The 24529-nt window shown below is 46.9% G+C and overlaps 1 protein-coding gene across 1 annotated transcript; it reads left to right on the forward strand.

Moving 5' to 3' along the window:
* Positions 1 to 354: 354 nt before the first annotated feature.
* On the forward strand, positions 355 to 22908 carry LOC8036328. The gene is made up of 9 exons (XM_042292784.1): positions 355 to 363; positions 1569 to 1854; positions 5914 to 6092; positions 6762 to 7505; positions 8144 to 8338; positions 8986 to 9086; positions 9864 to 10117; positions 12688 to 12854; positions 21697 to 22908. The coding sequence occupies exons 1-9, from the start codon at positions 355 to 357 to the stop codon at positions 21880 to 21882; spliced, it is 2121 nt and encodes a 706-aa protein (XP_042148718.1). The 3' UTR covers positions 21883 to 22908.
* Positions 22909 to 24529: the final 1621 nt, after the last annotated feature.

The raw sequence follows: 24529 nt of genomic DNA on the forward strand, positions 1-24529 counted from the left end.
AACATTATTATTTAGTATATGTTCGCAGCAAGCTGTTTAGTGAAACATTTTATAGGAAAGTTCGTGGTTATCATTGTGAGTAATTTTTACGCCAAAGTTTTATTTTCTTTATTTTGAGGATGTAGCTATCAAGTGGTACCGCACTACGGACATTGCCGTCGATTATAAGAATAAAAAGAAGGCTTGGCTGTTGTGCATAGATGAATATTGAGGTAGCTACGTTAAGGCTGAAAGTTCATTAGGAGAAAATTGACTTCTCTGTGGCACATTTCGTGTTGGGGTACCCGTGCTTAGCTGCGGTAAATACTCTTAATCAGATGTCCAGTTATTCCCTCCACGTAAGAACGAGGTGATATGTCTAGGGTAAAACGCTAGACGTTTAAATAGATGAGAGGACGTTGACCTCCGGTTTGTATACACCTCTGCAAAAATCGCCTTCTGCACGTTGCCATCTTTGTCTGCTGGGTTGTGGAACGCCTTCTGAGCATGCACTGTTGCTCTGCTGTGCGGGATATCAGACGCTGTGCATACGTCCACCGCTCAGTGACTCAGCATTTTTCGGCCGGGCGATAAGCGATGGAAAGGTCTGTAGTTTCAACACTACCTAAAATAATCAAAGTCCGTGTACTAGCATTTCGACGTCATTACAGTGAGGTCCACCCCAGAAACAGATTGGACAGGTCAGCGTTCTGCTGGTTCTCGTGTCCAGTCAGTGTGTCGAAGGAGGCTCGTCTTCGGACTCGGACCCAGTTGCTGAATCGGAGCCTTCCTAGTGAAATGACGTAACACAAAGGAAAAGGAGGCAGTTCACGGTGTTTGATTATTCTAGGTCATGTTGATAGTGGTGTTATGTCCTTTTCCTTCTTTGTTTACCAGAGAGGTAGAGCGCTCCCCAAAACGGAACACACGAACTGTTAGTTTTCTCATGGCAACGCCAGGAGAAAACTCGCATCCTAGAGGAAGCTGAACAGCAGCTTCTTGAAGTGGCATTTATTGATAGTCCGTTGTTTGCTACATCAAGAAACACTTGCTCGGCTATAGTCACGATAACGCGCCTGTGAGGGAAAACAAATAGTTTGCGTGTTCTGTATAAGTTTGGTGAGCAATGTACAAAGTGCCCCTCCCCCCCCCCCCCCCCTTCCCCATTTTTTTGTTTTTCAAAAGTATACTACACATTTCTGAACGCTTATTCTCCGCCCAAAGATAGTGCTAGAGTTCCGAACCAGAGGCCAAAGTTTGAAGCCAAAAGGATGTCTCACTCAAAAGTAATAAGTGATTTTATGAATTTTTCCATGGGAAAATAGGGCCCATTTTGCCCATTTTCAGTTTCTGGCGCCATAGAGCTCCATGTATTCGAGAGCTCCGTCGGCTGTCATTTTCCCGTTCAAATTTTCAGAAAATCACTTAACTTTTGAATACGATATTTGTTCGGGCTGAAACTAAGGCATCTGGTTGGGCGGAAAATAAGCGTTCGGCGATGTGTAATTTATTTTTGTGACCAAAAAAAAAAAGAAAAAAGAAAAACCTTCTAAATTTGTTTTCGGGAACACACTGTACATCGGAACTAGACTTGCCAACTCGATGCTCCGACCCTCGCAGCGTTGGCATCTCCAACGTCCCGGAGCAAGTACTTGCCCATCGTGTTCCCTGAGGAGGCGCCCGTGTGCCAGGAAGGCCTCCTCTGCCGGGACATCACGCTGTGCCCGGCGGCCATCGCCCAAGTGCGCAGCGGCTCCCGCCCTTTCATCTGCGGCTGGAATCGTCACGTGGCCAAGGTCTGCTGTCCGAAGGACTCGAGGCCAGGGGAGGAGGGCCCATTTCCGCCAGGGTTCATCGCCTTCCGGAGGCCCGCCGGTGAGAGTCGCTCTCCTGCGATGCACTGTTTGAACGGCGATTCACGCTACCGGTGCGCGTTTTCGTTTTCGGGCGGGTTCGCGCTATTTTCGTATAAGATATACAGCGTCGATGGGATCGCAAGAGTACAGTCCGCGGCGATACGAGTGGGTCCAGACTAGTGCTAGTCTGTTCAAAATGCCGCATGGGGTGCATCCCGCACGCTACGCTATGAAATCGATTGCCACATAGCCACAGTAGGAAATGTTTATCAGTCCATTCAAACCTCTTTTTCAACAGCTTGGCGCATCTGGGGCATCTAGACAATGCAATAATAAAAAATCTAATCGGCTATTTGTCTCATTAAATACCGTAGTCACTGAAGTCTGAAAAACGCAGGGTGTGGCGAATCCCGACCAGCTTGTTATTGCTCCCTAGCCAATCAGGTTGCGACCTCAGTTGATAAGAAAGTCGAAGAGCCAATCGCGAAGCAAGATGTGTGAACAATAGAAGGCTACACCCTGCGTTTCTATCGCTATCAGTGACTACGAACAGTACAATGCTGGGTGCTGTCCAATCTAATAATCCGCACGTTTAAAAATGGTTGCATATAGTCACTTGACGACAAGTGGCATCGAACTTTTTGAGATAAACTGCCGTGTTTCCCACACCCCATTTCATGTTGAAGTGCACGTGGAAAATGCGATCAAGGGCGCGTGCGTGCCGGGGACTTCCCTCGACCTGACCCGGTTATTTCCCGACCGCCGCCGACACGACCGACCGTCGGGTGCTCTCCGACCCCTCCAGAGGCGTGTTGCAAATCCCGCGGCCTCTCTTCGTGTAAACGAAACACAAAAAAGGAGAAAAAAAAAGAAGAAGATCGTCGGCCTTTCAAGGTCGGACGGTGTATCTGCCCAGAAAAGTGACCTAAAGAAAACAAAACGACGGTATGAACTACATTTGTTGACGTCCAGAGGAAAGAATGAAAATAATCTAACTAAACGAAAGAAAATAGTTAAATGTTGCATTGTTCTCCACCATGTCAACGGGCCGCTATTTGCCCTGTTGATTTGCAGCTGGTAAAGTAGCTTTTGTACTACACTGAAGGGGAGGGTTGTCGGCTAGAAACCAAAATGATGGAGGACCGCAAAGCCTTTTTCGACGGTGCTCCAAACCAAGATCGTTTGTTGCCGCGCATCGGCGCATCTTTTGAAAGAAAGAAATGATATGATATTATGATATTATTATTATTGAATGGTAGTAATTGTAGATCAGTAAAAAACTACTTTGATGAAAAAATAACAAAAATCGTGACACTTCCTCCATGGTACTCTAAAAAAACACACACACACACACACGGTACACTTAAGTGGTTGGCAGTGCCATAAATAATTATGGTCTTGCGATCATAATGATGCAAAACATCGGGGCCCACCATGTTTACATGTTTCTCGAGATCATTTGAGCGCCGCACTATTGTTATTTTTGTATCAACCTCCTGAGTCCGCGGTTGAGGTTCCTCGGTCAAACATAAACTCAGAATGTTTCGTCTATCGCTTTAGTGATAACAAGTCAAAGCTCCCAGCAACCCAGACGAAAGCCGAAGATGTGATTCACGCGCTGGTCTTTGGAGTGGTGACTCACACGCCTTCCCGCCGCACGATTTACCTCACCTCACACGTGTAGCTTCGACACCACTGCTGCAATGAACCTGTTTTCTTTCATGTTGGAAATATTGTGTATTTGTTCTTCGGCTAGGCGGCTCAATTTTTACACTGTTACGTTAGTCCTTGCCGGGGTCAAACAAAAACGCTAGTGGTTTTTTTTATTTTTACTGAAGAGGTAGAATCAAAAGGCGTTAAGGACGTCGTTTGCACTGGAGTAAACCAGTGGTATTAGGGGATGAGATATAACGCCATTTTGCGATATATTTTATAAATTATTCCGCAGGGGTTATTGAATTTGTATAACTTCGTTTCTCGTCGTTAAATAGATGTGAAGAACGTTGTAATACTATACGGTGTCGATTACTAATGAAGGATTCGGGGCTTTGATTCTGTCAAGGGCTTTGTATATTGCGAAAATGCGAAATTTCAACCTTTTTCTAGCATAAAGTTCAGTAGGAAGTCAAGCGGTTAAGAAAGCCATCGAGTTACTTTGCGCAAGACATAGTCTCGACAGTACGCTATTCTAAATACCATTTCGCAATGCCTATTTTTTTAACAAGGCAGCACTTTTTTTTTTTTAATTCTCTAGAACATTTTTTTTCATCCAATTACCTCTTGAAAGGTTATCGCAGTCGCGTGGTTGGAACTACGCCAGTGCATGACTAAAGGAGTACTTCGGGTGATGCATTGTGCTACAAAAATATCTTTTCACTTTTACACAAAGGTTGATAGCTCACAAAAGGTGGACAAACTACCTTTAGTTCAAAAGAAATCTGTTATTTTGTGATACTTTCCGCACTTACCAAAAAGCGATAGCATGTCGCGCCACGCTTGATCGCACTTCCCTCTGAAAGCCATGTTGTTTTTGATGGAAACTAAGGTGCTTTCAGTATGCACACAGCCTTTCTGTTTTCCTTTCATGCCTGCCCCAAACGAGGAAGGATCACGCGAAAGTAGCGCTTGGTTTAAAGTCAAGCAATATTTGCGTCGGCAACAACAACAGCCGTGAAATGGAGACTAAGAAAAAGAAAACGCGGCAAGGTTGACTACAAGGTCGCGCCTGCTGTTAATTTTCTAGCAAACCCTAGCGGAAAAAAAAGCAATGAAGAAACCCGCTTCCACAAACAGAATACGCGAATAAAAAAAAAAATTAAAAAAAAAAATGCCTACACCGGAACTCAAATGCGTTTTGTGGGACTTCCGCTGCTTCACCCGTGGTAATCGACAAGATAGGTTGTTGCGCACCTTTTCTGGTTCTTTTCTTCTTCTTCTTTACTCCTTCGCCAACCTCGCGGCCATTAGTCTCCTGATGTTGCGTAAGAGCTGAGGGCCAGAGGAGCTCAAGCTACCGCCGACTCTCATCAACGGTTTCTGTGGGTAACCTGCGATGTTAGACGCGCGTCATTCGGCACCAAACGATGCCAAGTTGCGGGTGTCTGAACGGGTGTCGTTCTCCTCTATAAAGGCAAACGATGCTGTTGCGGTCTCCGGGGCGCTTACGCAGAGTCGTTACGTTCGTCGTTTCAGCCATAATGCCGTTTAAAAACCGATCAGGGGAGGACACTTTGTCGCGATGAGAGCGGAGCGTCGATCTCTCGTCCGCCGAGACTCCAAAAGGCGTCGCTAAACAAGCACAGAAGCAACAACTATTTTGTCATTGACGGGAACTAGAAACTTTTCGAAAAATGTTAAGCAATATCTTGGGCATTAATTTTCGATCAATGCAACCTCAGGTAACCCAAGCACTCGCACCTTGGGAATATCAGATGAACGCGACCTGCAGTAACTTTTTCACTAAAACAAATAAAAGCTGAGCCAGAGAATGGCGCTGTCGAGTGTATGATTGTTGTTGTTATTTACAATTTGTTTTAATAACTATCAGTATCCTAAACATACTCATAGTGGGCGAGCACAAACACGCTCGGTACCACCTTCCGCGACGGCGAGGTCATAGTGTACTTCATCGCCAGTGTTGATTTGGCGGTACAGACCCAATATGTGCTCACGTCTGCAACTCGTATATGGTTTATGTACCATTCGGGCAGCAGTTCTCATGGGTAAAGAATTGTCCTATGGCACAGTGTACAGATAGAATGTTTACAAGCTGATAAGCGTCAATTTGCTACATGGGTTAAGTGGGTTTAAAATCTTGGTTCTAAGAAATGGGAATAGTCCATGTTGAAATGTGACGCTATGTACCGCCTCTAGTGTACTTTAGTTCTGCTCCTAGGTTGTGGCATTCGCGCCCTGCTAATGTTTTACGAAGTGCACTTACCCTTGAGCGATATGGTTCCTCAATTTTGTACTGACAGTCTCCCAGTCAAATGACTACTTATATTGAAAGTTGACAGTCAAATTACCGCGTTGTTGCTATACGACACCCAACATCGCTGTCTTTCCGTGTCGCTTGCAGAATGTGGCATTCTGGTCATCCCACAAGTGAACGCATCTGCGCGGGCGACTACTGCCAATCAGTCCACACCTCTGAAGACGGCGGCTAGCGGGCAATTTCCCAGGCCAGCCTACTCTTCGAAGAGGCCTGGCGTCGTAGCTAACAGCGCTGCTCCTCAAGGCTCTTCCTACAATTCACAGGTTTGAGATTTCTCACATTTTGGATAATATCTTGAGAATCAACGGAATGTATCTGGGATTTTTTCTGCCTATTCTAAAGCGTCTTACTAATGAAGCTTACTGTATAGACACGTATTTTTAAATAAAAACGTCATTCTGTTGCAAAGAGGATAGAAACAAGTAAGTATGAAAAGAAAATAGAAGTATAATTACCACAGCCATTTGCGCTAATCTATCGTACTAGATGCAAATAGCAACGCATGGCAAATCATAAGGTGTTTACTCTTGCGCGTTAAAGTACGGCGTTAATAATAAACTCGTTGTCGTGCACGAACTCAGTAATTCCACTGTAAACTTGATAATATCTATTATCAGGCGCACATTAGATAATTTATTGGTGCCTATGTAGCGACTGTCACGGTTTAAGTAACACTTAATAATGTTTTATACAATGAAATATTTACCCGCTCTTTGGAAGTAACGCTAATCTTATGGCATTTAGCCGTTGCACTAGTAACCAATAAAAAACGGCCTTCAATGCAATCGGGCACCACGTGTTTTTACTAAATGTGGCGAACAATTTAGCGAAAAGTATCAACGTAGGAGCATGGCCTAAGACTAGATCACGAAGTTACTTAGCATTGGACCAGAGGCTGAGACCTCAACACGACCACATGGATCAACCCGCAGGCCCACACCACCCAGGACAGTCGTCAAGGGGTGCAGTTTCCTCAGTCTGCAAAAACGTACCCAACGCTGCGGCCGAGCGTCAACTACGTATACAATCCTGGTCAGCACACCACACGGTCCTACTGGACGACAACACGATCACCAGTGCCCGCGCCGCAGACGCAAACTACAAAAGGGCGATATCCTCATCAGTACCAACATCAACATTCAGGGCAAACTCAAACCCAACACCAACGTCCTCAGCAAGGGTACCAGCAACAGCAGCGTTCAGCTCAGCAAGGGTATCAGCAACCGCAGCAGCCATCTCAGCAACAACAGCAGCACGTCCAGTACAGCGCCTACCAGAACAACCATGTCCTGAACAGTCATCATCAGTTCGAGTACTTCGAGTACAACTCTGGTGGAAGCCCAAGTTACATTTATGGGCGACGGCAGGGATCACATTACGATGAAGACCCGAACCCGAACCCGACCACGACACCTGACCCGGACTCCTGGTACAATTACAAGACGTTCTCCAAGAGACAAGCTCGAGACCTCCAGGATCGGAGGCCACGTCGAACCGGAAAAGGCGGCAAGGGTTTCAAAGACTCGGACGAGCTCGACGGAGGGTCGAAGTCCATCTGGAGCAGTGCAAGCAAGGAGGAGGCTGCGCAGAGTGGACTCTCCGATGACGTCATCGCCGAGCTCAAGGCAAAGCTGCTCCGGGGACGTCCCGCTGCGGGTGGAGTACTGCGGAATGAGGCACGGCATCTCATGATTTTTCGGCTGCCCTGCTTTGCGCGAGAAAACGCTAAATGGTCAGGCCCGTCCGGCAAAGCAAACTGATTAACCAAATGAGCTCTATCGCACTCATTCTGTAACTACTTGCACGGAACTTCAGGTCCATTGCCGAAGACAGAGAGCTTCGTATAGAACATTTATACGTTATTTTTTCTGCCGAATACGTCTTTTGAGCTAATCGATACGCACGTTGTATGATCCTTCTTCCAGCATCGTAAGAATACTCCGTAGAATTTCACATTGACAAAGAACGGACGGGTCTAGTCGTGTTATGTCAAATAAAGCCAACATTATAAAATTCCGTATGTATGCTTCAGTTACGGCAATCACTAATAAATATCGAGAAATAGCTCGTACATTTATTGTTTTTCACGTAAATGACTTCTCTAACACCATAACGGAACTCTCGATAGGTGAAGGATTCTTTCATCATTTTTATGTCGTGATGCCGTTATCTTGTTGTTTGCACCTCTATAAAGGCTTTGCTTTGGCTTCCCAGTCATTCGTAGGGAACTGAAATGACACTATAAATATAATCCTCCTTCGTACTTGCTTTGTCTCACTGTCCTTTATGCGTTGTGCTTTCCTCGCTCCTATAGGTGGCTTGGGCGGCAAAGACACACCGCAGCAAGAAACCAAGATGGCGTACGCTCACGACGCACCATCCGAGGCGCACCAAGCGGACGGGTAAAGTGGACGCCCGGGTGCCGGACCCGGAACTCATCAAGGCCCTTGCGCCTGCTGTCAGCCTGGCCGTGGGCGGACAGGCTGACTACAACACCTGGCCCTGGATGGTCAGTCACCTTGCCCATCACCTTGGTCTTCGGCAATGTACTCTCCCCTTTCAACAGCATTCGGGCGAACATGCTCAGAAAGGCAGTGGTTGTATCATAAGGAGTTGTGACGGAATGCTGTAGTCAAATCAGTGACCACCCCTGTGTGACGCAAGTTAATGAACCCTGCAGGTTAGCAGGTTGTAGCACCCGCGCACCCGCGCAACACCGGCGTGATCCTGATCTCGCCCCTTGACTCCCAAGGTCGATCTTTTGCTGTACCACCGGAAGTTAACGATATTTATTAACAATATTGATTTCTCTAAGGTTAATAAAAATAACAATATGTAACAATATGCTTTAGCTTGATAGTCCCCGAAACAGTCGTTGAACACCAAAATGGCGGCTCTTCAATTTTCCGGAGGTTGACTTCGAGGCTAAGCCGACTGGGATTCCTTAAGGTTGGCATGTACAGTAGTTCGCTGACCACTTTAATCTGGCAACGTTCTGCGTCGCTAACCGCAATGTTTGTTTCCTCGCGGTTCATTCTCTAATGTGGTTGCGATATCGGGGGTAAAAGTGTGGTGTGTCTGTACTCAATGGGATATTATGTTTGGTGGATAGCAAGAGCTCACATGAGTTTTACTCCTTTCACTCGTTTTCTGCAGGCAGCCATTCTAACAGGAAGTGAGCTCAAGTTCCTCTGCGGTGGGTTCCTCATCAACGACCGATACGTCATATCAGCGGCACACTGCTTCCAACGTCCACGGTCAGTTACTTTGAGGACCGATGCATTAATCTTTTACACATGGCCGTTTTTGTTTTCAGTAAAAGTATAGCCCGCAGTCTTGATCTATACGAAGGGGAATACGCGATCATTGATAGCTACATCAGTCACGAATAAGCCATATCAGTTACGCGCGCAAGCGATGATGATCGACTGAACATTGCTCGGGCGCCTTATATCGCACCTTGACACGCTTGGTTCACAAAACGCACACGCTGCCACGGCTGCCGTTTTATGACTGTGCCAGTATGGAGCAGCAGACGACTGTGTGTTCACCTTCATCTCGATCGCGACTGTACCTCAGTACTGAAAATTTCTTAACAGTCTACACCCGAACGGGAAAGTTATCGGCTCACGATAGACGATAATGCGTACTGCTATCTCTAAGTTTATTCCAGCACGAGGGAAGAAGAAAACCACCTGGAGGAATCGTTTCCATTTATTCCGACGGTCGTTTTCATCCTCCCACTGGTGCTTCTGGTAATACATAAAATCGCCATCGAGTGTGATGTAACTTTTCACGATACAACTTCAACTTTACAGTAGAACTTGGCGCGATCCACAGTCTTTTAACGATTGTGATTGCGTTAGGCGTTTGAAACACTGTATGTGAAAGATAATCGCTGGGGTTCTTTGGAAAAATATACGGTGGCCAGTAGGTGAAATATTCAAGGAGATTCCGCTCTTGCCGGAAGTCTCGGGCTTCTTGTGTTCGTAAGCGTTTCTTATTCAAGTGGCGTTGTGTCGACGTCCGTGCAGGGCCTCGCAAACGTTCGGAGTACGTCTCGGCCAGATTCGCGTGGACGAAGGTCGCGTGTACCGGGTGGAGCGGTACGTGGTGCACGAAGACTACGTGCGCCGGGAGTACTACAACGACATCGCGCTTCTGCGGTTGGCCGAGCCGGTGCCCCTGGCGCTCATCAAGCCTGTCTGCCTGCCCGGACCGAGCCTGGCGTCGTCCGACCTGGTCGGCAGGGAGGCCACCGTACTAGGATGGGGGGACACCATGTTCGGTAGGTTACCTCAATACGCGGAACTGCCCTACACGCTAAGAACGCTCTAAGAAATCTGGAGCAACTATTTTCCCGTAAAGCAACTTGGAGAGTCTATAGTGCAGTCAATGGAGGGAGCTCGACGAATGAGGAGGCTGATAATACGTATAGACCTAAAAAAAAAAAGGAAACAAAATACCTACCTGCGCTGAACATGGTGAACCGCCATGCTTTGGTTTAGATATACTAGCATTGGCCGTGCTTCGCCGAGCTCCATCCGTATATTGCAGCGATTGGCTTTCCAAGGTGCTTTGCGGGAAAGTTGACACTCCATATTTTTTACAATGAACTGTTTAGATAGCGAGATATTTGTCGAAGTACTTAAGCTATATACTATGTCCAGGGAGCGTCTATCAGCTAATGCGTGGGTGGGTGCGGCGCTTTCATTGATTATGGAGCAGTCATCAAGCTTAGTGCCGAGAATTGTAATGACAAGGACGGAGTTGTGTGTGCAGAATGCGTAGCAATACAGCGGAGTCCGATGAAGCCGATTGATATCTTATCCTCCACGTTGACGCAAGTTGGAAAACGTTTATTGTAAGAAAAAAAGAAAAGTCTTGCGACTGAAGTCTTTAGACTTTAAAAAATGTGAGGGGGGGGGGGAGGGGAGGGGTCGCGCAGGTACAGGAGCTTGCTACGCGGATACTTGTGGTCATTTCTACTTGTCCTTGCCGAGAAAAACAAGTTCGATGGTGTCAATTGCATGCCCCAGAAGATACGCGCTAACCAGCAAGGCCAGCACAATGGCCGAGAATGTGACGTCAGCGCGAGCCATGTATTGCCTTCGCTTTGATGCGGAATCGGTAGCCGAGTGGGTTAGCGCACAATAAAGTAATTGGATCGTGGGAAAGTAGCGCCAAGCTCCCCGTTATTTTTTTTCCTGTTTTGATATGTGCAAAAAGAACGATACATTAGCAAGATATCAGTGGAGATGGGCATCGTTGATAAGTTGATTGCATACACTGTGCCAAATGCGCTTATATTGGCGAGGAACACCTTTAGTACGATAATGTTTCATGGTGACCTTGGTGCGACTGGATTAGAACGACCCTCTCGACGCTTCGAAGATTAAAAGGGGCCGAAATAGCGATTGTCGTAGAAGCGGAGACTGATTAGTCAGCTCGAAGTACGTGGAGCGATAGCTTGCGCTGCGGAACCCAGGGATCCTATTGGGGATGTCGAACAGTCACGCCTTAGCGGTACGCTTCAGCAGTCAGAACAACAAACCGTACTTTCTTGTTTGTTTTTGAATCGATAAATCGAAGATGACGATTCGAAGGCCGCTCCTCGTGCTACTAAACTACTGGTCAGAGCGAAGCGCTCGTGCCCAGACCGTGCTTGGCGAGGTTCAATTTCTTTGTTATGCTGTGGTAGTAAACACCGGGCTGTGGGGACTAAAGTCCCTTGATAAGATTAACGCTTTCAAGTACCGCCAACCATTGTAGTGGAAACGCGCAAAACACGTGCCACGAGCAGGTGCTTCATCGCCATTCGCTTCCAAGGGCGGCTCATTTCAGTGATGCGCCGCCATTTGCTTCCAACGGCCACTCGAGACATGGGCCTCGTACACTGGCGCATTTGACGCTTCTTGCAAGACAAGGGCAAACATATCGAGGGGCTTTATTGGGGTCAACAAGCTCGATAAAGCACCCCCTATAGTTCTATCTTCCCCACCCTGCCCGTTTCGATCTGGATGAGCATCGTACCGGCGTGCGGTCGTGTATTATAATTGCGTGGTGCACGTCAAAGACCCCAGGCTAGCGGTTGTACTGCACTGGCTAAATTGCTCATTTACAGCTGAGAGACAAGTCGCCCGTTAAGGCAGACTAAGTTCAAGCTGTATGAAAATACCCCTCCCCCCCCCCCCCTTCCCCTTTTTTCTTCTTTTTTTTGTGTGCTTTGAGTTTAGAGTTATTTGATGACGAAACTCTACCAGCTTTAATGGAGCCATGAAATTATTTTTCAACTTCTTTCTCCTTAACTTAACTTTTCTCCTTAACTCAAAAGCGAAATGAGAAATAACGAGTTTGTGACATGCTTGGGCACCGATCCGATGGCTCCAAACTTCCACCGTCCTTTTTAAGCACACCATGGAACTTGTCGTTCGCAAGCGATGATAAGTGCCGCCACGGCACATTCAAATGTTCGTCAACGGATTGATTGTTGGCGAGCGCATACGTCCGAGTGACTCAGTGCTTGTGCCCAATCCGTGAGCTGGGGTAGGCTGACGTGCTTTGGGTACTGCGGATATATCGCCGTAAAGAGGCGGAAAACGTTTGAAGGAAATGTGGTACGAAATATTCCGCTGTATTTTCGAGTTTTCTTTCCGAAAAGCAGGCTTTTGATTTTCCACCCTCTTTCTTTTGACCCACTAAACGATATGCGATTAGTAAGATTCCAATCGAAAATCGTTTATCCCAGCCCCATATTCATTTGTTGGTCCCTTTAACGACGAACACAGCTCTGACTTATCTTCAAAGTTACCCTCTCCCTGATCAAGGTGTCGGTGGTAACGGGCTGATTCCTCGCAGGGGGTCCCCGGAGCGACATCCTGCAAGAGGTGAACGGTCTGCCCGTGGTTCCCGTGAAGCAGTGCAACGAGTCCTACTCCAAGCTGCGGGGCAACCCGTTCCGCCGGGGCATCACGCCGGAGTTCGTCTGCGCGGGTTTGCCCCAGGGTGGCAAGGACGCCTGCCAGGTGAGAGGACCATGCCCACCTCCAACCTCTATTCACGCGAGCCCAAGGGTGGACTATTCATTATTTTCTACCTTCACCGCTCCTACCAGGCGGTGCGAGCCCCTCCCTCTTGCGTGGTATCTGCCGGAGTTGCGTATCATCGCCCGTGTGTTTATTAGGTGGGGGAGCGGTATACTTACGCGGGGCGAAGGAGGCGAACGTTGGGGTCGGTCTCCAGGAATTGGTCAGAGGTCGGGGCATGGCGAAGAGCGGGCGAATCATATATAGGCAGGGCTCGATTTTTTATACCACTTTTGTTTGATTATTAGCGTTTCCAAACATCCCATTTGAAATTGTCGCCTCAAATCTTTACTCGGGCTGGAGTCGATAGTTCTAATCGGAGCCCCAGGCTCACCATTAGCTCTTTGCACGTTGTCAGTCGCGACACGTACTCTTTGGAAGGGAGGTGGCAATGCGTGCTAGTGGTGTATACAGACGTCGGTAGTAGACAAGTATATACAGACAAGAAAGGACATGAACGAAGTCTTAAAATTGCACGCATTCTTTCTAGTTTGTTCTCGTCTGCTACTCTGCCTCGACATCTAGCATTCTCATTTCTTTCTTTTCACACGTCGCCCTCTGACAATTCATCGTGAAGAGCACGAAGCACGTCCTCGCACCGTGGATGCATTGATAAGAATAGAAACGTCGGTTTTACTTGAACCCCATATATCTGCATCCGTACACATTGCAGACCAAAGCTTCGAGTGGACCACAAACTTTAACGCGATAATGTTGGTGGTTTTGTCTTTTGGCGACTAAGATATAGCCTCTCGCAAACCCAAGAAATAAAAAAAATATCGCAAAAAAAAAAAAAAAAGAAAAGAGAGGCGCACATGGCGCAGCTTGCGTGCGTACGGCGGTCCCCCGAAACTTATCAGACCGAGCAAATTGACCAACATATTACTGTCAACCTTTATCGGCCATAACCGCAGTACATGCTAGAGCAAGCAAACCCAAGCACAAGTTCAAAAAAAAAGTAATTGTAGTTTTTTTTTTCTACTTGCTTATGGCAAGACGCAGATATGCAAATATAAAATGCTGCGGGAGCACTTATGTAGTTGTAGGAGGCGCTGCTAGGGGGGGGGGGGGGGGGGTATAATTTATGTGGCAATCAGTTTGTACTAAATTATATTAACGCGATAGCGTTTAGGAGCTTGTGCTAGAAAATCCGGCGTCGGCGTTGGCATCGGTGGGACCAAAAAATCACATAATGTAACGTGCGCGTAGCCACGTGACGTCACACGTGACGTCACACGTGGCTAGGCGCGATTTGTTATGGGGTTTACCCGCTAAATATGGCGGGAAACTTCTCCCGTCAAAGTCAGCAGAAAACTTTCCAGCCAAATTTAGCGGAAACTTTTTCCGCCAAAACTAGCGAAAAATTTTCCACTAAATTTAGCGGGAAATTTTCACATTAACCTTAGCGGGTCGATCGTGTCATGACGTCACAGTAATGTGTAACGACACGTGACGCTACGGACTAGACCACGCACTCACGCTTGCACGGCTTGGCAACGAGCACGCGTTTAAATGAGGAGGCTTTGCGGACGGGACCCGTTAACGCTATCGCGTCTCTTAAAGGCGAAGCTTAGGCGTCCTTCAAGATTTTTGTGCCGTGATGCAATTTAAACAAAAACGGGTTAACGTTCGTGAGTGCACTGGCACTTCGGACTACCCGAGACATTGAATGCGCAGCTAATAAGTAAGCATCATGCTGCATCAGTTCAAGCAGTAGCTCTCTCCGCAGTGAATAAGATTGCGATATTAGCAGGCAGCGAAGCCAACGAACGAATCGGAAAGCAAGTGTGAACTTCATAGGCCACGCCTATGAAGTTCACACTTCGTCGGTCGCTCCGAAATAGCTGCGAAGTTCCGATTCATCGAACCCGTTGATCACCCGCCGTCATAGCAATACGTTCCCGGGGGCTTTTTCAATTGGCCTCCCCGTCCTTGCTTAGTTTCGCGCACTACTCGAACGCTATATATAGCACGATACGGTTCTTCTATTTTTTCCCCCTCCTGCATATAAGCAGCCTTTGCTTTGTTTTCTCATGGCTTCTCCATCCGTCATGCCCTCCTACATTCCCGCCCTCTCCCAGTTCGAGTACGTTCATTGCCGTTCTGTGTGCGCTGTGGCTCATTCGAGCCGGTTTGGCGACCGGTGGTAACACCTCTCTCCCGACACCGATGTCTCAACGAAAGGGGTATCTCTCTTTCCTTTCCAAGTTTGCCTACGGCTATTGTTTTGTGAGTCCGGTGAGAAGTACGAACTCCGAAGGCGGGAAACAACGCCTTGAGTTGCAAGGAGCGAAATTGTGCAGGGGAGCTGGCTAGGAAACATCATAATCTAAGCGGTTATGATGCTGCCTTGAGTTGTTTTATTAATGCGGTCGCTGCGTCGGGCATTGGGCCCGACTCTCAAAGCAGACCAAATATTTAAAAAAAAAAGCAATTGTGTAAATGTTAAAAAAAAAAAATATCGGAATATCCTGCGGAAAGGACAATAATCCCATTTCTGCAACCCAGTGAAATTCAGTTGCATAATCTCGCAATGCGTAATAATGTGAAGTTACGCATGTAATCCTTTAATAACGATGATAAAAGTAACAGTGTGAGCAAATATACATTGATTTTGGATTCATTGTCTTTATTCGCCGAGGAATACTCATTCTGAAATATGTAAAGATTGTCAGGTTAATTACTAGAATAGTGTCAAAGTAGTTATACGGTAAAGACTTTAATTGAGATTGGTATTAGTTTTGTTCTTTTCTTGGTGTTTCAATTATGCTGTAACGACACGCGCGCGTACACGCACACGACACTGAACACGAACGCACGAATGCCAGATTTTTTCGCTATCTCCCAGCTGAAATTACATTAAACTAGCTACATGAGCTTAAGCGACGCAATTTGTTGCTTGACCCAAGTTGACAGTGAATTGCATGTGAAAAAGAGAGAGCCCATATTGAAGCGAAGTAGTCTACCCGCGGTCATCTCAAAGACGATGCTGTGATTAGAACCCACTACATAAAAATAAACAGTGAGAAAGGCTGTCTACCCGACATCTACCAAAACTATGCTCTCAACGGCTACTTATTCAACTGAAAAATGATCGCAGTCTTTACAGGAGCTCATTACTCGGATTCAGCGTAGAGATGAGGGAAATGGGGCTGGGAGCAACACTTCTGCGCAGCCGTAAGCAGTGTATGCGATAGTCATCAAACATTTTCTCAGGAGGATATTTTCATCCAAAGAGTGCGATTCGATCTCCCGCCCCAGGCCCATCCGCGCACAATGGCATAATCGCATTTAATGCAACGTAATGATTCCCCTTCCCATCGACAGGCTTGAGAAATCGCACCGGACTTTGCGAGTTGTTCTTTGTCGCTATTATTATCGTTATAACTATTTTTTAATATTAGTAATAATCAATTTCAGTAAATTGGGAGAATCCACACATACTATACACCGTACGTCTCGTGTCTGCACCGCCCGACCTTGTACGAATATTTATTAAAGATCTCAGTAGACACCCGGTAGCTAGACTGACCCTTCACGAAGTTTTCCGCTCGTCTTTGCGAACTTCCATTCGATGTCGACCCGATTCAAACGCGCACGAAGAGAGAATCATGTCTTAACCTGTTATGGAAAGCTTGGCAGCATCCCTCGCGGGGGTCATCTTCGTGCAATAACTGTCCGGGCATGGAAACAAACGAAGCGCAAGAAAAGCGGCTGTGCTCTGAGCGCGTGCAGTTGTTGCGGAAGACTTCTTTCCTCTCGCCCGGCTATTTCTGGCTAGCCCTCTGGTCGTTCGGGAACTGACTCAGCCCTCTGGGAACACTCCAGGGTGCTCCCAGGTCACAGGGCTTTCCCACAGACGAGTCGATTGGCAACCCGAACGCCGCTCGGAGCGTCCACCAGACATCCTCGACCCGCAGAAAATCGTCCTTCCGTTCCGCGCGGATAAACGCGGGATTTCTATAATAGGTGTTTGGATCGCTACGACGTCATATGACGACGGCGCTCCGCTTTCCGCGTGAAAGCGGTGGTGTTTCTTGCTGGCCTTTCCCGGTTTCTGGCTTTCCGGGGACGCTGTAGAGGATTGTAAACTTGTGACGTCGTGACGACGGGGTGTGTCGGGAAGCCGAAACAACGGCACGTGTACTGTTATCTAATCCATAGTAAAGCATGCGTGTTTTTCTTCTTTATTTGTTTTTCTGGTGCGATCTTTAAGTCAGAGGCGACGGACACAAGTTGTCACTATAGTTTAGCTCTCTGTCTCACGATGCACGCCCTTGAAAGCTCGCTATCAGTGCGTCCTCAACTGTACCAGAGGCAACCATGTGAATACCACTTGTTCATTGTATTCAGAAAGCTACAATGTGGTAGAGAGGATATAGAGGACTATGGACAGCAGTGTCTTTGCGATTACTTGGACATCCACGTCGGTCCTCACATGAAACCTCGATCATTCCAAACAAACCTTCCAGCCGGTTGTTGCGACCCCCGTATTTTTCCCTCGTTTCGCGTAACCCCCGAAGCGTGACACGGCAATCGAGGTTCGCGCGTAACGTGCTCGGATTTCGCGCTTCTGTCACGAAGTCCGTCGGCACGCAACGGGAGTAAACCATGGCACATTAGACGTTCGTGCGCACGCTTCGAATACTCTCGCTCGTCACAGCGGCTTTGTTTTCGTCGGGGAAATTTTTGCTGGAAAAAAACGTCCGAAAGCGCATGCACGACGAGGGTCGTCCGGGGCGATGATGCATCGCCTCTTTCAGAAGGCGTTCACGGGCGCGAATAAAACGTGCCAGCGACGGGAAATCGCCAGCGACCAACTCCGAACAACAGCCTGGTTCGGGAGAAAAGAGCACGCCGACGAGTCAGGTTGCACGCGAACTGGAAATCGGCGCTGGGGCTCCGTGGGCGGAGCCGCACTGGTCATTGTGGGCTGGCTAGTCGCTCGTGGAGCGACAATTACGTTCGGTTGGTGGCAGTGACCAGGCGTTCAACCCAAACGGTCGCGGCCGAACGACTGCAACACCGCGTGCTCGAGGGCAACGACGCTGCCGCGAAAGAAGTCGAAAGAAGTGTTTTGTCGGCATCGCCAGACTTCTTTTACTCAAAGTCTGATGGCCAAAGTAAAACAACGCTCTCTGAATCGTGTGTACGGTACAACGAAGGTAGTGCGAGTAAAATGATAGTCAAGATGAGCTTAAAGAAAGTGTCCGTGAAAGCTCCAGTTGTGGCGGCCTCATCTAGCAGTAAATTCAGTGGTCGCGAGAATATATCCTGTAGTGCCTGAAAGTTCACGAAGCGCAGGGCGCGGTTTATCATTTTCTCGTCTCTTTGCTTCTTGATTCGTTCTTCGTCGTTCTTATCGGTTAATGCAGCAATCTCATTTGCTGAGGAGCGGGTATGACATGTTTTGGGACTTATCTGTATATCCTACACTCTCAGTGACTATTGGAGTGCTACGAGGAATATAAGGGGATATAAGGTGCACGATAAAGTCAAAAATTTGCGCTGTAGCTCTTGCCCTGAAAGCGACGTCTGGAGTTAGGAACTCAAGTTTCCACAGTCTCTTGTGTACACGAAACTGAGCATATCTGCTCTGCGCATTTCTTCGTATGAGCACGAAAGCACCCTTCATGGTCATTGGGAAGCAGTCGACAAACAAATCATCTTTCCGCACTATTTATCATCGGTACTTGAAGCTAATATATATCTCTGCTCAGATGATGGCTATTTTGAATGCTCGAAGGCCAATGGAAGGTCACGCGTTTTTCTGTGCTGCCTAATATGAAACCCAATACGCGCACGTCACGATTTGTATGACTTATGAACGTCAGTCCAGCTCCATGACGTTCTTTTCTACACTCCGCGGCAAAGCCTACCTAAACTAAGTATCATGCCACTTGTCGGCAGTGGCACAGTTCAAGGGCGGTGATCTGCAAATGCAAACAGTGTGGTCCGTGCAACGAGTCATTTTCCAACGAGCCATACCGCACCGTCACGCCCCTGTTGAGCGTCAAGGGCCACACATACCTGGAGCCACCGTCATCGTTTCACCGATATAATCTGATCGTCAAAACCTCAACAACTGCGCACAAACAAGGGATCACAAGATGCGCACTCAAGCGCCTCCAGACGCGCCGGCACACACACCACGAGGTTCGAGACCGAGGTAATTCATTAGTCCGAGGCCGCGCCACCCGCTATGATATTGGTATCATCTATCATGTAGACGAAGACCTAAAAGCTAGACAGGCGCGGTGTAACCGCTAGTCTCCAGGAACTGTCGTTGGAGGAATTCGCTACGCCACTAATGCAGGCGCAGAGAGAGGTCTCGAGTACGCTACGAAATGAGAAACCCGTAATTTTCGAAGCTCCCCGAGACAGTGAGATGGGCCACAAAAAGACCTGTCTGCTGTTTTAGACGAAGAGCGTCCCCCATCAGAATGTTTGTGCATCGGCAAGATGTGCTTACGGCGCGAGTGGGAGCAGCCAGGTCAAAGCTCCGGTGGCGCGATGCAACACGCATGGGGAATCCGGTTCGAGAAGAACTAGCCGCTAATTTGGAGCCGCCGGCTGTGTAATACGAGACTCACGAAAAGTCGCTTAGTGGGTGCAGTTGTATTTTCTTTGAATGTTCTTAGGCAGCGCTCCCCCCCTTCCCCCCCCCCCCCTTTTCCCCTCCCATCTTTACTGCTGTCGCCTCCTCCTATTTGCACAGTGCATGTAGACAACGTGGAGCTGCTAAAATGATCGCTGTTTGTTTTTGGCGATAAACTCAAGGCGCCAAAGAAGACGAGGTCGAAGGACTGACTGTTCGTGAGTGACGCGGGTGTTAACGAAGGAACTAGATCATGATTGCGTTCAGCTGGGATGGTCGAGTTTTGAAGCGTTTATATACAGTCCTATAACTGCATGTTAAGCAATATACCGACATTACCACTTGATTTTTGACTCTGTATTAAAGGCCAGATTGCTTACAGGCTTGCCTAAACAAAAGTCAATAGTTCGATTATTTTTTATCCGGCTGAGAGCGGGTGAAGTCATTGACATTTTTTTCTCTGGTCACTTACAGATAAAGAACGATACGTGTCCCGTGAAAACAACTTGCACTATGCAATACTCAAATAATTAACAGTTAAGGCCAGGGTTGCAATCAAGCGCGAGACGTCCACGTAACTTGTGCAATACATTAATTCCGAAACCTACGACCTTCTGCGAGTGCTGACTGTCGTTGTTTCCCACAAAAGATATAATAAAAGTTAGATTCGATAATTGTCTTTTTGAATATTACTTCCCGGTATTCAGGAAGCATTTGTTTCCACATAACTTTGAAGTGACTTTAGTCACTCACGGATCTCAACACGGCATTTCATGTCTTCTCTTGCAACGAAAACCTTTATGTAAAATGGATTTCCGTAGGTCAATAGCTTAATGATAGAAGTGCGTTTGCTGGAGTGCATCTAGCTACTTCAAAAATGATCCGATTGAGTTTGCGCAAACTTCTACCCTGTCCTACATTAGCTGTATTAATGAACAAGTCTTCACCAAGAAAGTCGTAAAAGTTAATTATTTGAATATTCATGTTTTCGCTCAGATACTGAGCGTGACATTTCGGACGTACATTATTTATGATAGCATCACATTTTCAACCTCACCTTATTGCTTATGACTTTAGTACATTCGAAAGGGTGATCCTGAAAGAAGATTAAATAATTAGCTCGCCGGTGTTGTGTGTCACATTTTATAGGCCCTGGATGTGTACACATATGCACGCCCACGCGGTCACCATGAATTATGGCTGATCTAATATCCATGTGGCATTACCCCTTGGTTCGTAATTTGTTCTTGATTGTTTTTTTTTAGATATGGTGATACTGGGATTTCATACGGTGTACATGATTGGGATGTCTATTCGCCGCGTCCGGCCAGGAGCAGATATGATCTCTATACTTCGTTCATCCCTTAGCTGATAGTGCAGAAGGGGCCACGCGCTCACCAGACCAATCAATCTTCATTGCCTTCATCATGTGACCCCGCTATCTGCGCGTGGGTGCATAGCCTCCTCTGTGGTCACAAAGCCTGGCGGCTCGACGACGGAGCCATAGAGTGCCCGGTCGCAGATTTGGAGCGCGAGGATCGGGTAGCGCAGAGCATTTCTCTGGGAAGCTCGTAGTGAGCGCACAGCTTTTGTAACGGCGAGGACGCGCGAGGAACGCGAGGAGCACGATCGGATATTCCATCGCTCGGGAGAAGTGTGTTTCGGCGGCTCGCCGCAGCGGGGCGCCCGTTTCATGACTCTCTTCTCATACGTCGTCTGCCGCTCAACCGTTTCACTTTCGGCAGGCGCGTCTCATGGTGATCTGCCAGGCTTTGTCAGTGTAGAGGAGGCTATGCTGTGTGTATGTGGGAGCGTGATGAGGTGGTGAAAAATAGACGTACGACTGATCCAACGAGCACGTTGCTTCTTCCGCGCCGTCAGAGGCAAATGAAGAACCAACGTTTCCACTGTTTACAAGAATCACAGTCCACACGTGCTAAAGCACAGTCCAGCCAGCGCTCGCTCGCTATTTCGGCCAGCCAGAATGTGCGCGTGCATAACACACACAGAGCAATGACCGCGCCCTCATCTGCTTTTATGGAAAGGTGTATAGATGCCAGCTGTCATGCAGAGAGACAACAAAACATCAAACTTGGTCAACCCTCACACAAAAAAAAGTTACGCAGATGTAAATCTCACGTTTATGTTTTATCGTTAAAATTTACCCGACTTCGTTTTTCCCAGGGCGACTCTGGAGGGCCTTTGATGCTGGACAATGAAGGGCGCTGGACGGCGGTTGGCATCGTGTCCTTCGGGTACCGCTGCGGAGTGGCAGGCTACCCTGGCGTCTATACCAGGGTCTCCAAACACTTGCAGTGGATAGACAACAACCTGTACATGGACTCGGTGGGCTACAACACCATCGTGTGAAGTGCTTCGGCGGCTATTTTGCTGCACCCGGGACCATCTCTCGCCTGGAACTCGTCTGTGCGTCTGAGTGCGAGTGTTTCCATCTTTCAGAAAGAGTGCATGAAGACACCTTGCGTGTTTATTTACCAGGAACGGTTACGTCCATGGCAAGATTTCTAGCGCAGGCGCATGAAATCTTTCGAACATGAAGGAACATGGTACCAACTGGTGGGAAGATGTGGCCAAAAGTTGCAATAGACGCCTGAGATTGATCGTGTGAATTCATGATTTCAGAAATCATTGTAGGGACTGCAGCATGATTCCGCACGACATTTACAAGACGAAATAGATACAGATAAGAAACAGCATTGACAAACCTGGCAGCAACGATTTTAAGATTTTAAAAATACTCAAGAGAGCAACAACAAGAGAAAAAAGTACTATTCTCTGAGCAGGAACTCGAAGACTGTTCATACAAGCACTGTCACTGTTCTTAATTTAGAAGTGCCATAGTTGAACAAGTCTGAACAGGTGGACAAGCTTCTACAAAAAAAAAGAAGAAAAAAGACAGCACTATGTGTTGGTACTCATCATCAATAAGTATGTCCTTGTACTGCGCTTGACTTATGGTTGTAACAATCTGCACGATCCTAATGATGAAACACAACATCTCAAGTTCAAGACACCCGGCATGAAGGACTCAGCAGAGAACTGCAGCCAGCGGAGTGTGTCCCCTGCGAACATTACGTGAGAGTGTGTGAACATGAATGTGAACGTGTGAGTGAGTGCATACAGATCCGCCTTCTGAGACAACGTGCACTTTTAGGAGGCTGTCCTTTCGTTAAAAAAACAATCAATTGAAGAAAGTGCACTGCTCAGCGAGACATCTTGAAGGCGTTGGTGTGCCGCATGGCAGAATCGTGCGATGTTCAGTTATGCGCCTGCGACGTTGCGGGAAGAAATGCTGGGACGTTTCAACGAAGCAGACGAGTCATTTCATTGTTTTCGTTTCACTCCTATGTAACACTGGTCAATGAAGTGTGATAAAGTGGTTTTAATCCATAAGGCTTGGTGAACTTGGTTTTAGGAACTCAAGCCGCGTTAAATCGATGCCCATATGTTACTCCTAAGTTCTAACCAACAAAGAGTACCTAAATTTTCTGTTTTTTTCCCCCCCTGTGGGTAGACTCTACAAATACCTGAAAATCAGCAAATAGGTGTTTATTGTGTGCCCAATATATGCCCATGCGAAGGGTTAATAACTGCACGTCGAGTGTTAGCTCATCTTGTTTCAGGGTCTCTATCATAACCTGTGAATGTTGCAAAACCCGAACAACTGTTCCGTACGAGAGGCATATGAATGAATCATTGAGTGGAGATTGACAACCTAACAGCAGCTTAACTTGGAAAATGAGTCGAGAACTTGAACGAGAACTCCTTCTCTGACAGTACAAAGCTAAGCACCTTTATTTATCAGTAACTAGCGGTATCGTAAATACAATTCCTAGTAACTTTGGAGCAAGTTACATTTCCGGATGAAAGTTTCAAGTGTTTTCGGGAAGTTGAAATAGAGATTATGGTGACATGAAAGAGACCATGACTCTACATGAAGGACGCATAGCAGATACGGCAGTCGACACATTTCATCGCCCGAGCATTCCATCCCAAGAGTGGTGAAAGGTAACAGCCATAGTGCCGTTGGTCTGAAATGTCTGGAATTATGAATCTTTGTATGAAGCATTGTAGTACGAGGAAAGTTCACCCGTCGGGGCGACTGGCTAATTACGCCTCTGTCCACCAAGAAAAGATTTTGTGAGTGTTTCTTTTACTGTGTCTTCCCTGAATCGACAGCTGAGCTGCCGGGCATTGCTTTCAAAAGCTTAAAGTTTTGCCATAAAATTAAGAGGCCATCATGGTACAGGTTAAGCTCAATATTAGAGTCCTCAACTATATAAGAACAAAAGACTGAAGAGGTATGTGAGTGTTTTGTATAATCCTTCCTAGATAAATTATCGCTAGGACAATAGCCACACGGGGTACTATCTGAAGGACGCGTCTAGATAGGAACCTTAGGCTCATTTATGACTCATTATCAGTAACTGTTTCTTCAGTACTTTCAGTAACTTTTATAACCCTGGGCAAAAGTAACGTGTGCACACTGCTATTACATACACGAATATAGTATGATCTAGCTCAGTGGTTCTCAACCATTGATGTTTCGCGGACCTTTTGTGTATCGGCGCATATGATGGAGGACCCTGTTCGTGACGGGGGGAAGGAAAAGGTATAGGTTAATTATGATAATGATTTAATACTTGGATAGAACTAAGGACTAGCGTGAAGTAGACTTCTCTCATTGACATACACAAGAGAGACCTTGCCCGAAAACTAGAACGTTTCTTCTCAGTCTGAAAACAAAAAAAAAAAAAAAAAAACTTTTCTTGCCGGGTTTGATTGATGAGGCAGGGCTTTGCGGACCTTTAAAATCCCTTCGCGGACCCCAAAGGGTCCGCGGAACCCCATTTGAGAACCACTGATCTAGCTGAAATGAAGCTAACGTAGTTATCCCAAAAATACTGCTTTATATATTTGTATTTCCAATGAGACAAGGTTGTTTTAAAACTTTTCGGATTTCAATGCTTAATTCATATTTCAGTACTTTTTTTTT

Source organism: Ixodes scapularis, unplaced genomic scaffold (genome assembly GCF_016920785.2).
Source record: "Ixodes scapularis isolate PalLabHiFi unplaced genomic scaffold, ASM1692078v2 PGA_scaffold3__209_contigs__length_174095766, whole genome shotgun sequence".
NCBI lineage: Eukaryota > Metazoa > Arthropoda > Arachnida > Ixodida > Ixodidae > Ixodes > Ixodes scapularis.

Excerpts from the sequence above, each read along its gene's own strand:
- LOC8036328 (XM_042292784.1), top strand. Across the intron at positions 9,087-9,863 it reads CACTGCTTCCAACGTCCACG|GGCCTCGCAAACGTTCGGAG; the intron begins GTCAGTTACTTT and ends ACGTCCGTGCAG. Across the intron at positions 12,855-21,696 it reads GTGGCAAGGACGCCTGCCAG|GGCGACTCTGGAGGGCCTTT; the intron begins GTGAGAGGACCA and ends CGTTTTTCCCAG.